This window comes from Chlamydotis macqueenii, chromosome 6, assembly GCF_036417535.1.
Source record: "Chlamydotis macqueenii isolate bChlMac1 chromosome 6, bChlMac1.mat, whole genome shotgun sequence".
NCBI classification, from domain to species: domain Eukaryota; kingdom Metazoa; phylum Chordata; class Aves; order Otidiformes; family Otididae; genus Chlamydotis; species Chlamydotis macqueenii.
This window is the reverse complement of record NC_141561.1, coordinates 13,014,768-13,034,873: the sequence shown is the minus strand read 5'-3', so window position 1 is coordinate 13,034,873 and position 20,106 is coordinate 13,014,768. Positions and strand designations below refer to the sequence as shown.

The 20,106-nt window shown below is 39.3% G+C and overlaps 1 protein-coding gene across 5 annotated transcripts in view; it reads right to left on the bottom strand.

The window, feature by feature from the left end:
- CLASP1 (cytoplasmic linker associated protein 1) overlaps positions 1-20,106 on the bottom strand; it is a 178,594-nt gene that overhangs the window by 29,795 nt on the left and 128,693 nt on the right. For 4 of the 5 annotated variants that reach the window (XM_086750735.1, XM_086750736.1, XM_086750737.1 and 1 more), the window contains 5 exons: positions 19,567-19,730; positions 18,567-18,645; positions 17,450-17,593; positions 4,931-5,074; positions 3,533-3,639 (listed from right to left, as the gene is read on the bottom strand). In XM_086750735.1, coding sequence (XP_086606861.1) covers positions 3,533-3,639; positions 4,931-5,074; positions 17,450-17,593; positions 18,567-18,645; positions 19,567-19,730 — 638 coding nt within the window. Of the gene's footprint in view, positions 1-3,532; positions 3,640-4,930; positions 5,075-9,545; positions 9,642-17,449; positions 17,594-18,566; positions 18,646-19,566; positions 19,731-20,106 lie in introns of all 5 variants that reach the window. The other variant, XM_086750739.1, reaches the window with a different exon arrangement.

Sequence of the window (20,106 nt, the reverse complement as noted above, 5' to 3'; positions counted from 1 at the left end):
ACGGAACATTCTGCTACCAACTGGCTCAGCCCCAGCCAGCAGCGGGTCCACCCTAGGCCCGGCCAAGTCCACTGAACAAAGGGGAACAACTTCTAGCAAGTTCTTCTAGAAGCTGCCACTGTAGCCCCCCTATACTAAATAAAATCAGAACATCATACTATATAATTTACTATATCTCAGAAGACTTTATCTGCCCAAAACAAACTCAAGCCATTCATCTGAGCAACTGCCTAGGAAACATGCATTCCTCTCAGTCAGAAGTCTGGTTTTTTTCTCCTATTATTTTCAGTCTTCCCAAGCGCCCTCGTCTGCTTCACTTCTTCAGAAAACACCTCTTTCTTCCATAACTCCTCTCCCCAAAAACTAAAAACGTGAAGACAAAAAAGGCAGGTACAGATGCAGAGTAACTCACAGATGCAGTGGATATGTTCTAGTGATAATGAAGCAGAACTGAATGGAGCAAATGAAAGCAGGAGGAAGGACTCTGCCCAGGGGCCTGAAAGCGTGGTACACTTCTGCAGACACTAACATCAGGGGATACTTAAGCAGATGGTATGACCTGGATAGGCAAATTAGCTGCTTGCAAAGTCCAGTTCAACCAAAACATTCAAAATCTATCCAGAGAGCTCAAATACATATACACACAAATAAATTTAAAAAAAAAAAAAAAAAAAAATCAGTCATCCAGAATTAAGTTGCAATGGCAATAATATAGAGAAGAAATGTGACTTCAAGGTAACGACATACGTACATAATATAGAAAGTCCATATCAATGAAGCCTTGCTGACTAAGGATATTGTCCACAAATCATTAGTAATATGAGAGAGTAGCTATGCTTAGTAGCATTTTTATATTCCTACAAGACCCAAACTATCCTTTCTACACATATCTCAGCCCCAAAGACAAAGACACCTCTAGATACAACGCCTCCAATCTGTGCATCAGGAAAACATTCAAAGGAAAGTAATCTTCAAAACCAAAGCTGGTACTAAGAACGGGAGGTAATCCTTCAACTGGTTGCACTCAGGCTGCCTGTACAACAGAGGCATGGACAAAGTCAGCACAGTCTACACATGGAGGACCCCAGGAAACAACGGGCACACATGATCTTGGTACAACCCTTTGGCAATGGGTCCCATAAAAACATAAAGCCAAGCCTAGTTTCAGAGGAGGGCTAAACAGAGAAACTGTGGGAATCTTTATCCTTTTACTCATTTTCCAAGTTTGTAGAGAGAAAAGTGACATTTTACACTACTGATTAATAGCAACAACAAGCATTTGTAATGGAAACATGACACAAAAGCAATACTGCAGTGTACCCTACCTCCTGTAATCTGTTAGCACATGTTCCAAAGTCTTTTCTGAAAGAAGGACGACCACCTGTATTATTCAGAAACAGAGCTAAATTCTCCCTTGTTCTGTAAGTCAGGACCATGCTCCAACTGTGCTACAGAAGACATCTTCAAGAAGGATGCAGACCAGTACAGCATTAGAAGCTACCGACACTGATTCAGTACTTGCCATCGCCTTTTCTACAAACGGTAAAAATCTGCAGCTACTGTTACTGCTCAGAGGTCACTCATAAAAAAAAAAAAAAAGCAGAGCTTCTCCCCTGGATACTTTAAAGGACTTCTACAGAAGCTTCCACCTTCACCTGTCATTGAAGAGTAACTTCTACACATCACTGAAAAACTGAATTCAGCAAGGAAGCAGGACACATTTCCTGAAAAGACACCTACGTTTTTTTTTTATCAACATCTCCAAGAACTCCACAGAAAATTGAAGGAATTATTGTATTCTAAAGGAAATCCTGGCCCACTGCATCAGCGGCAGTTTTGGTCTTGACAACTTAATGGCAGAATGCTCTGGAATTACATGCCCTCTCTAACTGTTCCTTGAGAACATACCACATGGAAAAAACCTCCAGCTCCTAAACTCAGAATGCTAGTAAAAAAGCAGCAACAAAAGTATTAAGTGTACACTGAATGCTTTAATTGATATTTTGATGCATGCATCCTGACATCAAGTGGTGAGAAGAATGCAAAGATGAATTGAAATGCAATGAGTGAAGTTGTGTCCCAGTGGCAAAACCCAAAAAGCATGGTAAAAGGTCATGGATTTATAAAGAAAGTGCCACATACAAACATGGCCAGCAAAGCCACAACATAACCACAAGGAGATATATCTCAGTCTATAATTTCCCATGACAGAAATCAGCAGGGCAACAATGCTCAAACTAGTCAAAAAGGAAGCAACATAGTTCGAACCATTCCTCTGAAACACTGCCACTTTGTTGAAAAAAACCTCACAATAGGCAAGTCGACCTTGGCTCGCAACCTCTTGGTCTAGTTTCCGATTATAGTAGATCTAGGGGTTACAAAGATGTATTTAGCTATCCAAACTTTTCTCAGGAAATCCCATGTGCTCCTCATATGCTGCTGAAATTAGTATAACTACTCATTAAAGGATAAAAGCCTGTCTTTTTCCTGACAAATGGGAACTCACATGTCTAAGCATCCCTCCAGACAGGGTTTAGCAAGTCACAACACAGCTGATCAACAAATTTCAGTGTAAATTACTATACTGGACTACGAACTACAGTCATCACCCAACATATTTCCTTCTATCTCCTCCATGACAGAGGTAAGTGACCTTTCTCCTGGAAGGGAAAGGGCGAGGAGACAGGAGTAGTAGCTTTTAAGATTTTCCTGTATGAATCAAAGCTTGTCCAGGTAACAACCTAACACTTTCCTAAATACTTCTGTGGCCCAAGAGCATACTGTTTAAATGCCTATCTCCTCTACTCTAAGTTTTTATGGTGGTAAACATGTACATTCCCTATATTCAAGAGTCCACATTGGCTCAATAAAAGGTTTTGGAGTGGATTAATATATTCTAGGGTAGCATTTACAGCTTCAGCAAAACACCTGGTTGCAAGAGACCTGCTGCCCCAAGGATCAGGTCACTGTTCTGCTGGTGAGCAGCCAGGAGAGTGATCTGAGAGATACTGAGGATTGAAACACAGTCACCACCTCTGCTTGTTCTGAATAAGCCCAGAACAAAGATTCGGTACTTCTCTTGGTAGCGCAAGCACTGTACTACAGTCAGATGACTTACTGATCACAAGGGCACACCTAAAAAATAGACACAATCTGAAACCCTTGACCTAAAAGTCATCATATACTTTGTGATATTTGCAACCTCAAGAAGACCTTATTTCTAATACTGTCATTTAATATTACCTTTATTGAACCCACAAAAGTGATTCTGAAGAAGGTATCGTTATAAAAGAAAATTAATATTATAAGAAAAGACATTAAGATTACACAGATAACACGAGGACTGGAACACTGAAGTCAATCACCAACCATGTATTTATCACATTTAAACTCTATTCCTTTGGAGCATTCTACTGTAAACTTTTGGTCTTTCAAAGCTTTTGCTTTTAAAGGAGTCATATTCTGCAAACGCGTACTCAGTGTTGAAATCCTTTATTATTTTGCAAGTGGTTTAATTAGCCTGCTGCATTACCTTGGAGACAGTCCACCATGGGAACAGTTGGTAGGTGAAGTTAAGGGGCTGGTTCTGCTGCTGGAGTGCCGGGAAGGAGTCCGACCAAGGGTATTGCTGGGGGAACCCTGGCACAGAAGTAGGAAGACAGGGATTAGCAGTGTTTTGCAATGCACAGGCAGGAGTACCTAACAACAACAGGTCCAAATATTGCCTTTGTTTGCGCTAGACAAGCTTAGTGCAGTTTTGGTTCTGGCTCCTGACTTAAAAAATCTGCAGCTATGGTTCACGTAGTCATTAATATGTTACTGAAGGTACTGCTCTGAGGATAAAGAAAGAACATGTGCGCTTTTGTATAATCCACAGTACCTGCCATTTTAGCTGCACAACAGCAAATATTGCCAGAGAAATAGTTTATCAATCCACCAGGCTACCCAACTTCTCAGACACTATTTGCCAGGCTTCAAAGCATGCAGACCATTACTCTGGCAATTTAGCAATTTAATCATGCAGCTATTTTCCACATTGTCTAAAGCATTCTGATTGTGCTAGTTACAAGCGTAAGCAATCTAACTTATCATTTTTCCGCTGGCCTGCACAATCATTCATACCACAGCAAAATCAGTAGAAACTGTTCCCAGTTCTGACTCTCTTCACAGAGTCTCAAAGGTAGTAGGGAATCTAGTCCCTTTGCCTGCAAACCTAACGCTGCAGTTCTAGCTTACACAAAGGTTTCCTTGTCTCTACGGAAGTGCAAAGACAGGAGGGTTCAAATTCCAGCAAGTTTCACAAGATTTCCACATAAAAAGGCAAAAAAAATACCCTAATCCTTGTCGCTGTGGAGGAAAAGAAGTTTAGAAGCACATTTAAATCCTCCACTAACATATATTCCTTCAGAGAAATAAAAATACGTAAAAGCTTCATGTAAAACCAAAACATAAGGTAATAGGCATAGACAGAGGAAACCTTGTAGGTCCCATCAAAGATCCTGCAAGCTTCTTCACAGAAATACTATCTGTTATTAAACTGATTTCAGTAGCAGCGGATTTCCATAGCAGTGCTAAGTCCAAAAATTCTGTGCTATCAGGATCTCTGTTTTAGCCATAAGGTCGTTCCCGGCAGGATTTTCAAAAGCACCACCAACTTAAAAGCACAAATCCCACCAACTTTCCTGTGCTTCTGAGTAATATTTTTTTTGAAAAAAGATCTGTGCTGGTTGTGACTATATTCAATTTTAAAATAACTAAGTTTTTTCTTTTAATTGTCCCTAGAAACAGCAACATTAAACAGAAGCCTCTGTTGCCATATTGCTTTAAGACAACAGTTACAGATCATTCATGCTACTGCACATCTGCAAGAACTTATCAATGAGCTGCTGTCTTTGGGGCTCTGCTGTTTGCAAGGACAAGGGCCTCTCACCACACTGGTGTTACTGGAGTTCTTGAGGTGGTTGTGCAGGAGCTTGGTAGCACCATCTTGGAATGTTTTTGGCAAGGCACCAAGTAACATGGTAAACTCAGGAGTGTTCAATTCAAAGAGAGAAATCAGGACTATTTGTGCTGCCTGAAAAGAAGAAAGAAAAAAACCATGAATTTTTATTCTTTGGAAAGAGTATGCATTCTGTTGGTAACGATCCTTAGAGTAAGGGATGTGTGTTTCACTCAAAAAGAAGACTCCCATACTAAAGAATTTATTGACATATTCCTTGTGATGTGTCATAAGGATTTTCTAACTGCTATAGTTAACTTTTTAGTTCCCAGAGCTTACGATGTACTTTTGCATTTACATCACTAACTCCTCAGATGGGAAGTGTACAGCTATTCACAGCAAGTGAAAAAAAAAATCTTACCATCATCCTGTCCAGCACATATTTCAATTGAACAAGTTACTATAAAAAATTACAGGAAAAAGTAAAACCAGGAGCTCAGATAAGTATGAAGAATCTTGAGTCATTCCCATGCTTTCTATTTTAAGTGTGAATGAGGCTAGTTCTCTTCCCACCCATCCTCTTCCTAAGGATCTGACATGCTTGTTTCATCAGACAATCCCTGCTTCTGTTTTCCCACCTCTCCTTGCACCTCACCATTTAGGCTGTTTCAGCAACAGAAGACTCCATCTCAAGTGGAAGATCTACTGGGATGGTGAGAACCACCTTTCTCTCATCCATGCACAGGCTAAAACCCACCAGATTCTCCAAGTTTAATAAATGAAGCCAGAGTAACACGGAAACAATTGAGAATTTTACCACTTATTTCACTGGACAGGGTTTGCCCTGTCTGCCTGGAAGAACAGCTGCCAGAACAGGATCTCCACTAACTCTCAGCAAACAAACAGCTCTGCATATCCTGAACTATGACAATGGAATCAAATGGAGATGGAAGCAGAATAAATCACAGAGCAGATCTGCAGGAGTAATTAACATCACATGTTCCTACCTAGATTTCCCAAGCAACATACAACCACGTGGATTGCATCAATTCTGGGGCTTTTTTCCCTGCCTTTGACTTCAAAATATACAAAAATATAAACATTTATTAAAAGGACAATAAAAATGAAGCAATGATGAAGGACCTCTGATGGTCTGCAGCACCACCTTCTCCAACTGGGGTGTAGCCACTGACACATCAGTCTCCAGAACACACATCTGGGTACAAAGCAGTGGCTTAGGTTCACAAAGTAAGAAGCAATGCTCTTATTCTGGAACAGCATACATACAGGCTTAGGAAGAGCAGACATTTGAGTCTGACCCTTTCAGGAGCTTTCTAAAACTTCTTAAAAATGAAATAAACTTTAAAGAGGGTAAAAATCTAATTCACTGCTGTGATGATAACTGTACATTCATTGTTCTCATCAATTCAAAGGAGGAGCTTTTAATTCGTAAAGTGTTTGTAAAGCTGCAATAATTAAGTGAATCTGCGGTTCCCTGTGAAGTGGTGTCCTTCAGCAGATGATGAACATGGGTACACAAAAACCCTTTCATAGCAGAGGGGAATCAAAGTGCCCCATTGTTTCAGTGTGCAAACTGTAATTCAAGCTATACTGTTCCTTCTGCTATCAGCCCCAACTTGCAGTAACACAGCTTTGTATACAAAAACATTTTCCATCCATGAAATTTGGATAAGTAATATCCCTTTCATATGGCCAAAGAAACTGAGGCACACAACACTCAACAAGCTTCCAAGGACTGCAGCGAACAATAGGTCTTCAGACTCTTCATTCCAGATGGATCACGCTGCCTCCTGCCAAAACTCTCACTGACGAACAGAACCACAGTATGTCATTATTCACTTCACACTAAAGATCTAAGGATTAAAGAAGTGGGAACATAATTTTCCCCGTGGCTTTCTTAACTCCATACTCTGCCCTTCTCTGACTTGAAGTTCTGGGAAACTCTGCCATGAAGCCTGCCTGGTATTGCACAAGCACATGTATTTCTGCCCATTTTGATCCAAGAACTTTTACGTTTTCACCAGCATAGTACTTTCTGTAATAAAAAACATTACTGCAGACAAGAGATCTCAGAACAACAATCAGCAGGTTGAGCTGAATGCAAAGTGACAAGTCATGCCAAAGTTCATTCCCATTTGTGAATGGCATGCATATCCTGGAGGGTTAGGAAGTAGACATGCAGATCTTCTGTATCAGAACAAGTAGATCTCATTCATTGAGATAAAAAAACCTCAACATCACCACACAGGAAAATTGATCAAGAAGGTTCCTAGGTTGAGAGATTGCTCAGAGACCTGAATATCTGGAGATATCAACTGGTAAGTCAGGAGCTGCCTCAAGTACAGTGAGGTGGGAAAGGATTTCAGATATCTTTTTCCCACATATCTCCAACTTATGTGTTGGAAATAACATCTTCCTTGGAGACCTCCTAGGTAAATAGAGCAAAACAGGCACAAGGGCACATGCACTCTGTGGTGTGATATTCTCGAGGTACCTTTCTTGTGTGCCAGAACAGTCTGAGATGCATCTCACAGAACTGAGCAAAATCTTCAACAAAGTTCCTCCAGGGACTTTGTGATCCCATGGCTTCACTTTGAAGCAGAAAGTTACCTAATTGGTAAAGTTTAACTCTGACACACAAACACTGATAGTAGACTTGTGCTACAGGAGTATCTGAGGGAAGTTTCAGTTCCCAGAAGTTACTTTGATTTTGTTCTTTTTTTTTTTTTTTCTTTTCTTTCTTTCTTTAATGAAACAGGACTGTGTCCACCCTCTCTCTTTGCACAAAATACAGTTTGTTTTCAGGAGCGTCTGCCAGTATTCTGTGTACATGGTACTCTTCAGTAGCTTTGCTGTGCCCTGCAAATAAGTCATTAGGCTTTGAATGGCGCACTGAACAGTCACTCACAATGCTTATGATCTTATGTGGCCTGAAAGAAAGCAGACCTATAGTCTGTTTTTTGAAATAAAGCCAAGTAGTACTACAGCCTAGGAGTGGTGCTCCAGTAACGCTCTCAAAAGTGACACTGGAGCTACATGGGTTATCCTTAGCTCTCTTATTTTTAAATATTCTCAGCCATCCAACTACAATTCTAGGTTTATTTTGGGCAAAAAGTCATTATTTGAAAGTTCAGACATTATTTTCTCCATAAATTTAATAGACAAAGGTCTTGGTCTCTGTTACCATAAAATGAAGAACACTGTCACCACTAACCTCAAAAGCTGGAAGGACCATGCTAGCTTGAAGCCACATTTATAACATGCTCCAAGTATCACTCTTGTAATACTTCCCAGTTCTAATACAGTTAATTTTATTTCAGTAATAAAGAGCATGAGGAGCAGCATTTCTACACCTGTCTAATACTTAGAGGATTATCAAGTGTGTCCAGATCTAAGTTGCATTTGTCTAGCATACATTTATCTAGTCAAAGGACTTTTTTACAGATAATGTTCCTAACAGTTTTCAATCTGTGGATTTTCAGCTTGTGACAAACCAGAGGATACTTTCATAATCTCAGAATCACTGGTCACTTCTGAAAGTCTCAGCCCATGTTTCGTTAGATTACTCAAGCAGTAGATGAATTTAAAACAAGCAATAAAAAACATATTTCTGTACACAATGTACAAACACTGTCCATGCAACAGTCGTGCTTGATGATGTATAGTTTGAAGAAAGAGTAATATCTTAATTTTCCCTTGCTTTTGTGTTCCTGTACCATTAGCGCGGAACACCAATCCATCTCCTTTCAGTGACACATAACAGATGCTACAGATCAGATAATCTTACTGAAGCAGTTCTCTGCTGGCTTGAGCTGGAGGAACTCCAGTGAGTTCAGAGCCGGACTACTCTAGTGAGGGGGTCTGGCTCCACATCAGGTTTTTTTAATAATTTGTAAAGGATCACTTATGTAACTTCATTATTTTCCTTATAACAATGCAGCAAGGGCTCAGGTTCCACAAGCCAGTAACAGCTCCTGAAGTTTCACACATAGGCCAATGCAGTTCATGCTGCCCACCGTCAGGTGCTAAAGGGACAAATGCTTCAGCGACTTCTGGGTTTTGTTTTCACCTAGATAGTGAGTGTTGGCCAGATTTATCAAAATTCATAACCTCTGTAACTTGGTTGAACTATACTAAAGTATCTTTGAAATAGTTTGGGCTTGTTAAGCAAAGAGATCAAGGCTAACTGGAAAAAAAAAAAAAAATAGATTTTGGAAAAGAAATGTGGTCTGTGACCTAAGCTTAACACAAGTGCCTTATGATTGCTGCTGCCGCTGGGCCAACAGACCAAGCAGGTAGTTGCCTGAACTATATGAAAGTAGTTTTCAAGTTACTTAAACTTCTTTCGGCAATGGGCTCTCAACACTGTCAACCCCATAAAAGGGGAAGACCTCATACCCTGATTGTTTATGAGGGACTACAACAAGAGAATTAACAGAAAAGCACACCAAAGCCAAAAATTACTTCACAGACACACACACACTTTTTTTCAGGCTCCCAGTCAAGGTTTCTTTACACAGCTAGACAGTTGAGTTGAGACTGCAAACAAGATTAATGTGATTAGTGCACACAGCTTTTAGTCTACCTGTTTACATTTCTCTTCCAAGTTTCCTTCACCAGGCCCTGAGGAAGCTGTAGTTGTCCTAGCTGGCAAATCCTCACCCACCCAACTATGCATAGTCTGGGTTTGATAAATAGGAAAACTGGTATTATTTAGAGGAAGCATAGATTTCAACTAAATCATCTAAACAGTACACATGTTATCTTTTTACAGAAGATTTTTTAATCAGTTGCTTGCTTAATTTCAGGTAACAAAAAGTATTAACATTTGATTTAACCAGGAGAGCATTGCTTTCAGCAGAGGGCAGCACTGGCTCAAAATTAAATACAGCCACAACTTTCAGGCTTACAGATTATCCCTCAGTGCTCCTATGAGACTTTGCTTTGGCTACCTCCTGATGGTCTCCATAACCACGTGAAAAGCTCTGCTGAGGTGCAGAGGTTAGGCAGAGCTACATTGAGATAGCACCAGGGCTTGCATCTGCCCACATCTCTCCTTGCAGACACGTGCCTCTAAGCTCAGAGGAAGAAGCAGTTAAGAGCTTCCAAACTCCTGACTCCAGTCTGGCCATCAGTCTGATAGACCAACACTGTCTACAAAAGTCTTTTATCATATGAGTGATCTGGGGAAGACCCACAGTAACATCTACTCATTTTTGACAAGTATAATCATACCCTGTATGCATCATTCATTGCACCACCCAGCCTAGGGCAAATGTGGCTTTAGTAACTTAAGGCACACTGGAACAGAGAAGCGCTCTCTCTCTCGTGCCACTTTGAATCATACTAAGCTGCAGATCAAATATAGATCCACTGAGATTGAAAGGCAGCAATGAGACATTAGACAGCTTGTATTAGCACATATTGGCACAGGGAAACACTTTGATTCTCCAGTGAGCATAGCTTACATTAACTGAGTTAATTCACATCTACTGACAGTGTTTGCAGGCTCTAAACAAGTGTTATTTAAGTGTACTTTCCAGCAGACAATTAAGTGTTAGCTGGCACTAAGCTAACAAACTGTCTACCAAACCAAACCTCCTGTTTGTTCTCCTTTCAGGTCTAGAATCAGACAAGTATGGACATCCACATTACTGATGTGGTAACATGAAGCACAATGGCTTCATCAGTTCATACACAATCCAAGTATGTTAGCTCGAGCTCAAGCTTTTAAATATACCATTTTCCCAAAAGATGTCTGTTAGAATATGCTGTTTACGTCCACATCCTGGAAAGGAAGAAGTTATTTGACAGATTTAAATATGAAATTCATGTACAGATTAAATGCACATTGCTATTTTGTTTTAGACAGCACACACTTAATATATAATGAAAGGAATTTACAAGTCATGGATGGTTGCATTACACGTGTCAAGAGCACCTCAAAGAAGTGGCAGCAAAAATTATGCAGCATTGAATCATCACATATTCCAATTACTGCTCTACAATGGATTACCACTCAGTATGCAGGTTACTCTTTTGTGTCCTGGGCACAACAAAGACCAGAGCAAAAATGTTTATTATTTCAGGACAGCTAGGTGATTACCCCAAAGTCAAGCTGACAAAGTCTACTCTGAGTAACTTTGCCCCTTACAAAACGGCATTTGTTGCAAAACCAGGTTTTGGGACTAGAAAGGTTACATTTCATTAACAACTGAGAAACTCTTAATGTAAGCTTAGCATGATATAGGTCTGAATTCTGAGGGGTAGACTCCCACACACAAGCTAAGAAATAAAAAAAGCTATTGAGTAAGATGGTTTGCAATAAAAACACACTTTAATCTGCAGAGTTTTGAAATGCTAGAGTAAGTATGGCAGGCTTACCCATCACACTGCAGAGAAAACAGCCTAGGATCTACTTATTGGATGGCTCTACAATGCATCATGTAAATACCACCTCTAGTCCTGATTTTCAAAATAGATACATCACCTATACCTATGTCGGTGTGTGTATATTTATATAAATGGCACGTACACACATATTATGGAGACACATCATATAAGCATGAGTATACACATTCTATGAAGAAGCTTCTTATCACGTTATCATGCACTAGCTCTTACTGTTTCAAGCAAACCAAGAAAATGTGCTTATATTACAAACTGCTTGAACCTCAAAGGATACTAGAAACTTATATAAAGTAGAGAGAAATTTTAAGAAAAATCTACCCTGGCACAATGCTTCCAACAAGCACGTGATGATTTTCTAGCCAACAATGTCGGGAAAAGCCATTTTCCTTATGCTGCGTACACTAAAAACATTTGGGCTCTCATAGCTCTCTAGCATCAAATTCAAAACAAACAGAAAATGAGGGCTACTATTTTGGAAACACAGCTAGGACACAGAGATCCTTTTTGTTCTAACAGCATTAAATCAAGTAAACACTGAAGTCTACCATGTGCCATGTTTGATGCATTACGCCATTTTCACTAACACTGACTATGTTTAAATGCCTGAAAGGAGTTCCTGCATGCATTTAGGTTGAGTTTGACTTCTTTAGGAACATCCTTTGGCTAAATAGCTGACCTCAGCAGTATGGACATAGTCCTATTTAAGAGTCCATAAGTCTGAAATTAAATCTTAAGGCCTGGTTCTCTGGTAACTTGGCTCTTCATGGAGTTCATGAGACTCACAGATCTGGTATAGGAACATTGTGAGAGTGCTAGAGAAACCTCCAACCCAGAAAGGCAAGGGTCTACGACTGGGGAATACTAAAACAATTTGCCATTCACAAGCATTTCTGAAAACATCCTCTTTGCCACTGCTACTGTAATAGGCCATGACGAATAAGGTTTATTGCCCAACATGAACAATGCCATTTCAGCTCACTAAGTCTTCGGGAGTGCCTTTCCAGAGAAGCTTCTGTCCCCAAGTTGTTCAAATCAGCCTGATGCTAGACAGAAAATTAAAGCTCCAGGAGAGATTTTAAAGGTCGCATTGCATCACACTGCAAAAGAGCCCAATTTAATTTCCTTAGCAGTGTTTACTTTCCTGTCTATCACTGGTCCTCCTACAGACATCACAGCAATATTTTATACAAACTTGCTCTGGGCTTTATTGATAGATATGATTTCCTTATTAAAGTAACATCATAAATATTTCTTGGGAAATCAGAGAATCATAGAATGGTTAAGGTTGGAAGGGACCTTCAAAGGTCTTCTAGTCCAACCCCTGATATCTTGGACTACTAAAGAAGTAAATACATCTTGATTGCCTGTTTGAGTATAGGACGAGTTTGTTGATCTGCAGCTTTCTCTCTGAAATCTTCCTCATCTCCTGGCATAATTCAGAAACAGTTTGTCAATTAATCAGTTTTAGGAAAAAATCTGATCCCAAACATGTTTTCTTTGGACACCCGCAAACCAGTGGTGCCAATTCAAGGAGTGCCCTACTCCTAGCTAGTCTGAGGGGGATTTCATCTTCATGCAAAGCACTCTCCTGGGCTTTTTGTTTCATTGTAATAGTTCTAGTTTCTTACCAAGTCCCATCCACTGTCTGTATTCACGGGCAGCGTGGCCAAACTTCAGTAATGAGTGGGACACTTGAAGTAAGTTTTCCCAGTTGCATAAGCGGAAGGCAGAACATGATATACATGTGACATGAGGCTGCCCATAATGTGTAAAAATGCATTCAGGTTTGTAAAATAAAACTGCTCTAGGAATGTTTCATAAATGGAGAAGCCAGGCAGGATATCTGGCACAAAGGCAAAAATTCTTCCTCCCTGAAATTAGTAGTCTAAATGACAACCAGGCAATACAGATCTTGTTATTTATAGTTAAGAGCAGAGCTCGGCTAATAAACACAACAGTGGGCAATGTCACTGGTCCTTCAGCTCGGAAGGTCTTGCTTCCCCCTTCAGCCTATATGAGATCCTTCTAAACACAAAGATCCTGTGTGCCCTCACAGATGACTCCACTCCCTCAAATCCTGAGCAATCACGTTTAATAAAAGTTTCCATTCACACAAGCCTTGGCCAGGAGGCTTCTTTAGGCCAAATCAGAAGCTTCACTTTAATTTCCATTCTCAAAGTGATGGCTCTTTTCCAAGATCAAAGTATTTCCCACGCAGAGCCCAAGCCTGTCATCCAAATTCAATAAGCACTTTACCTACGTAAGGATTGCACAATAACTTTGTTAGCAATATCAGTGATAACATGGTGAAGTTACTGACTTAATGTTCTCAGACCAATCATCACAGTATTTGCATTGCCATTGTCTTACTTTTCTCTGTGGTAATTAATTGGCTTTTGTAAGATGTTTCATCAAATCTTAAAAATTCTCCAGAGAAAGATCAGTATTAACACCCTGTTACAGAGAGGAACAAATCAAGGCAGAGGAAAGTCAAGGTTAGATGCTAGTATGATCAAAATTAGAGCTCGGTTATCTGAAATCCTGATCTGTGCCCTGCCCATCAATATGCTCTGCTCGGGAAAAAAAAACAGTGAGACAGCTGGATGTGCAGAAACTACCAACAGATGCTCTCCTTGCACTGGAACCACATCCCATTCAGGTCTCCATGCAATGCTGTGTGACCGGTTCCTACCCAATGGCTTTTGTTCAGCACAGAGGACAAATGCCTTTCACCTTTCTCCTAGCACTGCTTGCAGGAAGTAAATCCTAATGTGAATGCAGCATAAACACCCAAAAGTATTAACAATCTCTTAAACAAGACAAATATTTACCTATAACACATTATAGAGTGCCTTATTTTAAACATAAAGCTTGACAATAATTTTGACCATACATAGTTCATGGCTGCTATCAGCAGCTTAAATGGTTTCTGCCCTGAAAGGGAATCACGACACCTCGTCAATGACATTCTATAACATCAACTGTACATTCCTCAAAGTACATCATGTTTTTCTTGTGATAACAGAGATTGTGTTTAGCTACAGATATCATTCCACATGAGAACATAAACTGTTTTATGCACAACAGCATTTCCTTTGATTACGTTTCTGATTTCACTAGCTATAAAACATGATCTGTAGTCCAAGCGAGGCGTCAGACAGGTGAAGTGTGCTCATTAAGTGTGCTCAATTAGTCACCATAAGAATATGCAAAGTTTATTTTAAAAGCTGTGTCATTCAGTTTGATAAGGTTTTTGGACTAAATGCCACTTTTTGTTCTATTTTTCTCCAATGCCTTAACACTCTGGGGCTGAGACCTCCATGACTATCACACATAGTGAATAGTGTTAATGGACAGATGATCACTCATGAAAGGATAATCCCACAATTGACTGAAAATTTAATCAATTTCATGAACAGATCCCTTGCTATGATATGATCAGATCTGCATGACAAATTGCCATGTGCACACAGCAGCCACACGCTTTCCCCACTGACAAAGGTCATTTATATACTTCACCATCAGCATGAGCAAGCTTGCTGTACTTGCATCTGCTCAAAGGTAAAATCCAGACAGAACAGCAGGGCCACCACACACACAGATGCTACTTGCATTAAGAGAGCATTCAGTAACTCAGATCTGGGACTACATTTCTTGGGGGAAAGAGTCCCTGCCTCCACGAGCAGTTGAGCAGTGGCATTGCTGTCCCACCAAGTCAGCCGCAGTAGTATACCTGGCCTGGACTACACCAGCCAAGAGTCCTCAGTACCAAAAATAAAGTTTGCTCTTGACAGCTTCCAGGAGCTGAGCGGATTGCACTGGTGGCCTCAAACCCAGACTCTATTGAAAAATTACTTTATTTTACACCTTTTACACTTTGATCATTTGAAGACTGAACTGGTTCTTCTCCCTTTCCCCCATACTTCAACTTCTGTCTCCAGTTTTATGTTGTGACAATGTTTAGAATGTATGGTCTGCTCTGCACTTAGAAAACCTCAGATCTTGAAGGCCAACATAATACCTTCCACAAGGGCGGAATCTTCTGATCCTTAAATGAATCAGTCTTGATACAGAGAAAAAAAAAAAAAAAAAAGTGGTACTTTTTTTTCACCCAGGTTATAGTGTCCAAAAAAGGAGGACAATATTTTAATTATGTTCTTCAGAACACTTCATCTGTCTGGGTTGGCCCTTGATAATCCAGTTCGTTACTGCATAATGAATTTATTAGTCTGTTAACTACAGTCCTGACAGAGATAATGGACAATGACTGCTTATAGCTTGCTGCAGTGTTTTTTTCTAAAGCCCGTTGTTTGTACTATGTTCTTAATGAAATCATAGTACAGCAACGGTATGATGAAACAAAGATCACCCGTGGATTCATTTTTAGCAGCCTAAGTTAGCTTAACTGTGTAATAACTTATTTGAAAGCTACAGGGAGAGGCAAATCCAAGCCACACACAGGTTTAATAAAAATAATTTAGTTTCAGTAATCTCTCAGCCTCCAAGGCACTTGCCCAGGTACTGCTCAGGAGGAGTTTGCTGGAAGTTTTGCCTGCAAGTCTTTGAAACAGGTAGAAGGATGGACACTACTGCGAACACCCGCTCCCCACATCCCACAGCTTCACAGTGAACAGTCAGTTTTTTCAGCTGCTGCAGATACTCTTCACTCATGCAGCAATGATGACCCCTAATGGTGGAATATTTCTTCTGAGTAATATGCAGAGATTTTGCTTTTCTCTGTATATTTCTACTTAAAGTAATTAAAACTCACTCTCACAGACCACTAGCAGAGTAAACCGCTTGAGGTTTACTTGAACTGTATTAGAGAAGCAGCCTCTTTGCCTGTTTAATTCTTTCTTCGTACAAGGAAGCATCACAATGGAAATGTATATTCCAGATCTAAGTCCAGGATTTGAAGTCATCCTTTTTTTTTTTGAGGAAGGCTTTCTTGCAGAAGCAAGTTTCAGTCGCACTGGTGTGAGTAATCCCTGCAGAAGGTCTTTAGAAAAGAAGATGAGACATTTTCCTCTAGATCCAATCAGCTGTATGCCAGAAAGCAGACAGCACGCACCCAAAAAGCTTCTTTGAAGCCTCGTGTCAGTTATCAGATAATGGTGCAGTTGCAGCACCTCTGATACACAGTGATCTTTTCATCAAATCAAATAATCACTAGTAACAAAAATAATGTTCTTGTTACCCAAGTTATAAAATAATGTTATTCTAGTATTAATTCAACATTTTAAGTGTATGTAGAGTATAAAAATCTCATACAATTTTTACATTCTGAAATGCTTAAGTTTTATTTTGTTGTGGGTGGGTTTTTTTGTTTGTTTGTGTGTTGTTTTTTTTTTTTTTAAATCCAAGTACATCTCAAAGCCTTTAACTCCTCCTGGGATCTATTTCTACATCTGAGCTGGGAAGAATAGGTAATTTTAAATTGTGTTACAGATATCAGATACATAAAACTAAGTCTCACTTTTCTCTTGGGAGGGATGAGTGTCACTATCTGCCCATTTTAGCTTGCCTGACACACAAGATAAAGAACAAGGTAACTGTATTAGCCAGGCCTGACCTAAATGTGTCAGTTTTTTCCAGGTTGAGATAAACACACCGCTCTTAAAAGAAAAGAGTTGAGAGCCCCTGGCAGCTTACTGATTTGTTTACTTTCTTTTGAAAATATTATAACACAGAAGTTATGATAGATTTCATTGCAGTCTACAAAGCACAGAGCCTTCAACTAAATAAACAAAAACCTAGAGATTTCCAGATTGCTCGAGAAAAAGCACATTTTCAAACTATGATGTCTTTTTGCACAGCAATAATAGTTACAAGTCACACAGCTAGGATCTACTAGGAAAAAAAAAGATATGGAGACATGCTTCAGAAGTGTGTCTTCACTGAATTGACAATTTTGTTTGGAAAAAGTAAGGTATGTAAATCCATTTTTTAAAACTATAGTCTAACCACTGAATTTTTCATTACCTTTATAACCATTTTTGTTGAGGTTTTTTTTCTTTTTTTTTCTTTTTTTTTTTTAAGAACAATAGTTACTGCAAATATTCCATCATTCTGGCTTACCTTTCTCACATCTGAGCTCTTTGGTTCTGTTGTCCAAGTTATAATCCTAGATACAGCAAGTCTTGTCTCACTGGAGTTCACAAAGTCTGTTGGATCCATCTGTCTTGCCAAGGACTCAATATACTTCAGGATAGCAACTTTCACCTGAGAAGTAAAAAGGGATTTGTTAATCTCATGAGCTGGCAAAGACAGATTTATCTCATAATAAACAGATTGACAAGACTTGTGTCACACGGGGGGGAAAAAATACCCCTGTGATATGGCTCTATGTCACATTTCAAAAATCAGGAGTAACTTTCTACCCTGGACAAATTTTGTGTAGAAGAGTCTGGAATGGCATACTAGAACTGGCTTGAAACATTTATGTCTGCTTGTGCATTTGCATAAGGAAACCAGAACTCCACCATGCTGTTTCCACCAGTAGTTATTGTTCCAGATGCCAAAATATAGTTTTTGGTCTCAAACCAAATGCTTGATGCTGGAATCTCAAAAGATCCAAACTTTGGGAGACTGACGAAAGAACACTCGAGTTATTGGGCATCCTGTATATTCCTGGCTCTAGAAAACAAGCATGTATGACTTCCAGAGTTTACAGTGTCCCTATAGCCTTGAAACAGCAAACTCCTGAAAAACAGTGTGCACAACAATATCCCTTTGGGAGGACTCAGTAGCAGAAAGCTCTGATGTTTTTCTCTACCATCCTACACATGCTATGACTGATCTGTGCAACAAGCACTTAAGGTGTGCCTAGGGTACCAACTTCCCAGCTGTTCAAACTGAGTCTGGTCCCTTCTGTCCTGCACAGCCAGGTTTTCTTCCCATCAAGACCAAGGTGAAGAGGAATTTTCCATGTCTAAACTTTACTCTGATATGTTCCAGTGTGCCTAAAGCCCAAGTCTTACTGATTCATCACAAGTCACAGGGTACTATTTCAAAGATATGTAGATTTATTAAAATTGAGAATGAGAGTTAACCAAAGTTGCCAATATCATTTCTATATTGTGCAGGTACTTACAATTAGTTATCTTGCCAGGAGTTCTATACTTTACAGTATGCCTGACAGGGCAAGCTAAGACAATCATGTTGATGCTTTAGTGAAAAGCTTTTTAATACTGACCTTCAGGTTTGGTGTTTGGGTCTGGTCTACAATAAATCTCATCAAAATATTAAATTGTTGATCAAATGGAAAAGAATCTCTGTCCAAAGAAAAGAAAGGCGAAAATGTAATGCAATATAAGTTTTCGGGTCTAAATTAATTTGACACATTAAAGCTTACACAAAAGATTTCAGCACCTGTCATGCTTTTCTTCTTCTTAACTTTACCATCAACCAAAGAAACTCCAACTCTAAGGATTAGATGATCCTTAATTATTGACTAAATTACTACCAAAACCTGCTAAATCAATACCTTTATACACTGTTACTCTATCTGCTCTCTGTACATTTTTATAGCTTTTGGCACACCTGTCCATTCCCTCTTCATTTCAGGCTGTGCTTTGTTCCCTTATCTCTAGTAGCAGACTGGTTCATCTCAGAGTTCAGACCTGATTTTGATTTCTCTGCTCTTTTTCTCTCCCCTATCCTATTTTCTCCTGGATTACTACTACTTCTTTCTTAATTATCCCATTTCCAGGATTAGTTGAACTTTATTGTAATGTCTTCTGCTGGATATCCTTAAAAAGGACATAGACTACAGAACTGGTGTGCATATCGCAGTAGCATTCAAGGTCTTATCCTGACATTACCATTATTTGCTCTTTGAGCACATGAAAGATGCTCTGAACTTTGTGGTAAAGCACTATTCATACTGTGAGTACTGCAAATATATATCCAAAATATCCTGTCAAAGCATAGGAACATCAAAAAACAAATTAACAAAATTAATCAGTAGCAGGTTTTAAATGTTATACATTAAAGTTATCTATTTTAGAAGAGATACAGTTTTTTTAATTTAATGCTTGAAATATTGTATTGTAGCTTTGTTCTCCTTTATTCTGGTATTCATTAAGATTGAGCCCTCAAAACATACGGCACTACTGAGTTTTTAAAGTGTTCATCAGATATCTTCCTATAATCCTGCAAAAATCTCCATAACATTTGCCATCTGAGCACTCTACCTGGTGACATCCAGAGCTTTTTGAACTTTTGCTTGCACAGACCCCAGCAAATCTGCTCCCATTTTCTTTAGCAACTGTGTCAGGAGAACAAAAAGCCAGTCCTGCAAGTCATCTTTATGAATGATGATGAAATCAACCAGGGTTTCCAGAAACATGCTGAAGACCTATAAACAAAATAAGCATCACAAAAAAGAATATTGTGCTTTAAACAAAAATAATCAAAGGGGAGGGGGTTTACAATCTGAGTTTCAGGATGATTTTGTTATAGACCGTTTCATGAATGAATGATTTTAGTGACTACATCACAGAAAAAAAAATAATCAGACAAGACACATCTAAAATGCGTCGTATTAAAATACCACATGAAACGAATGAAGGAAGGGGGTAGAGTACACTTACTCTCTGTTGTGAATTCCACGGCAAAGCAGGCCATGCAACAAAACAAACCACTCGTTAGCACATATAGTGATCAAGACTGGTTGTTCAGATGCAGTTTGTCAACAGATTAAAGATGCATTCATTTAAAGTTTAGGTTTTCTT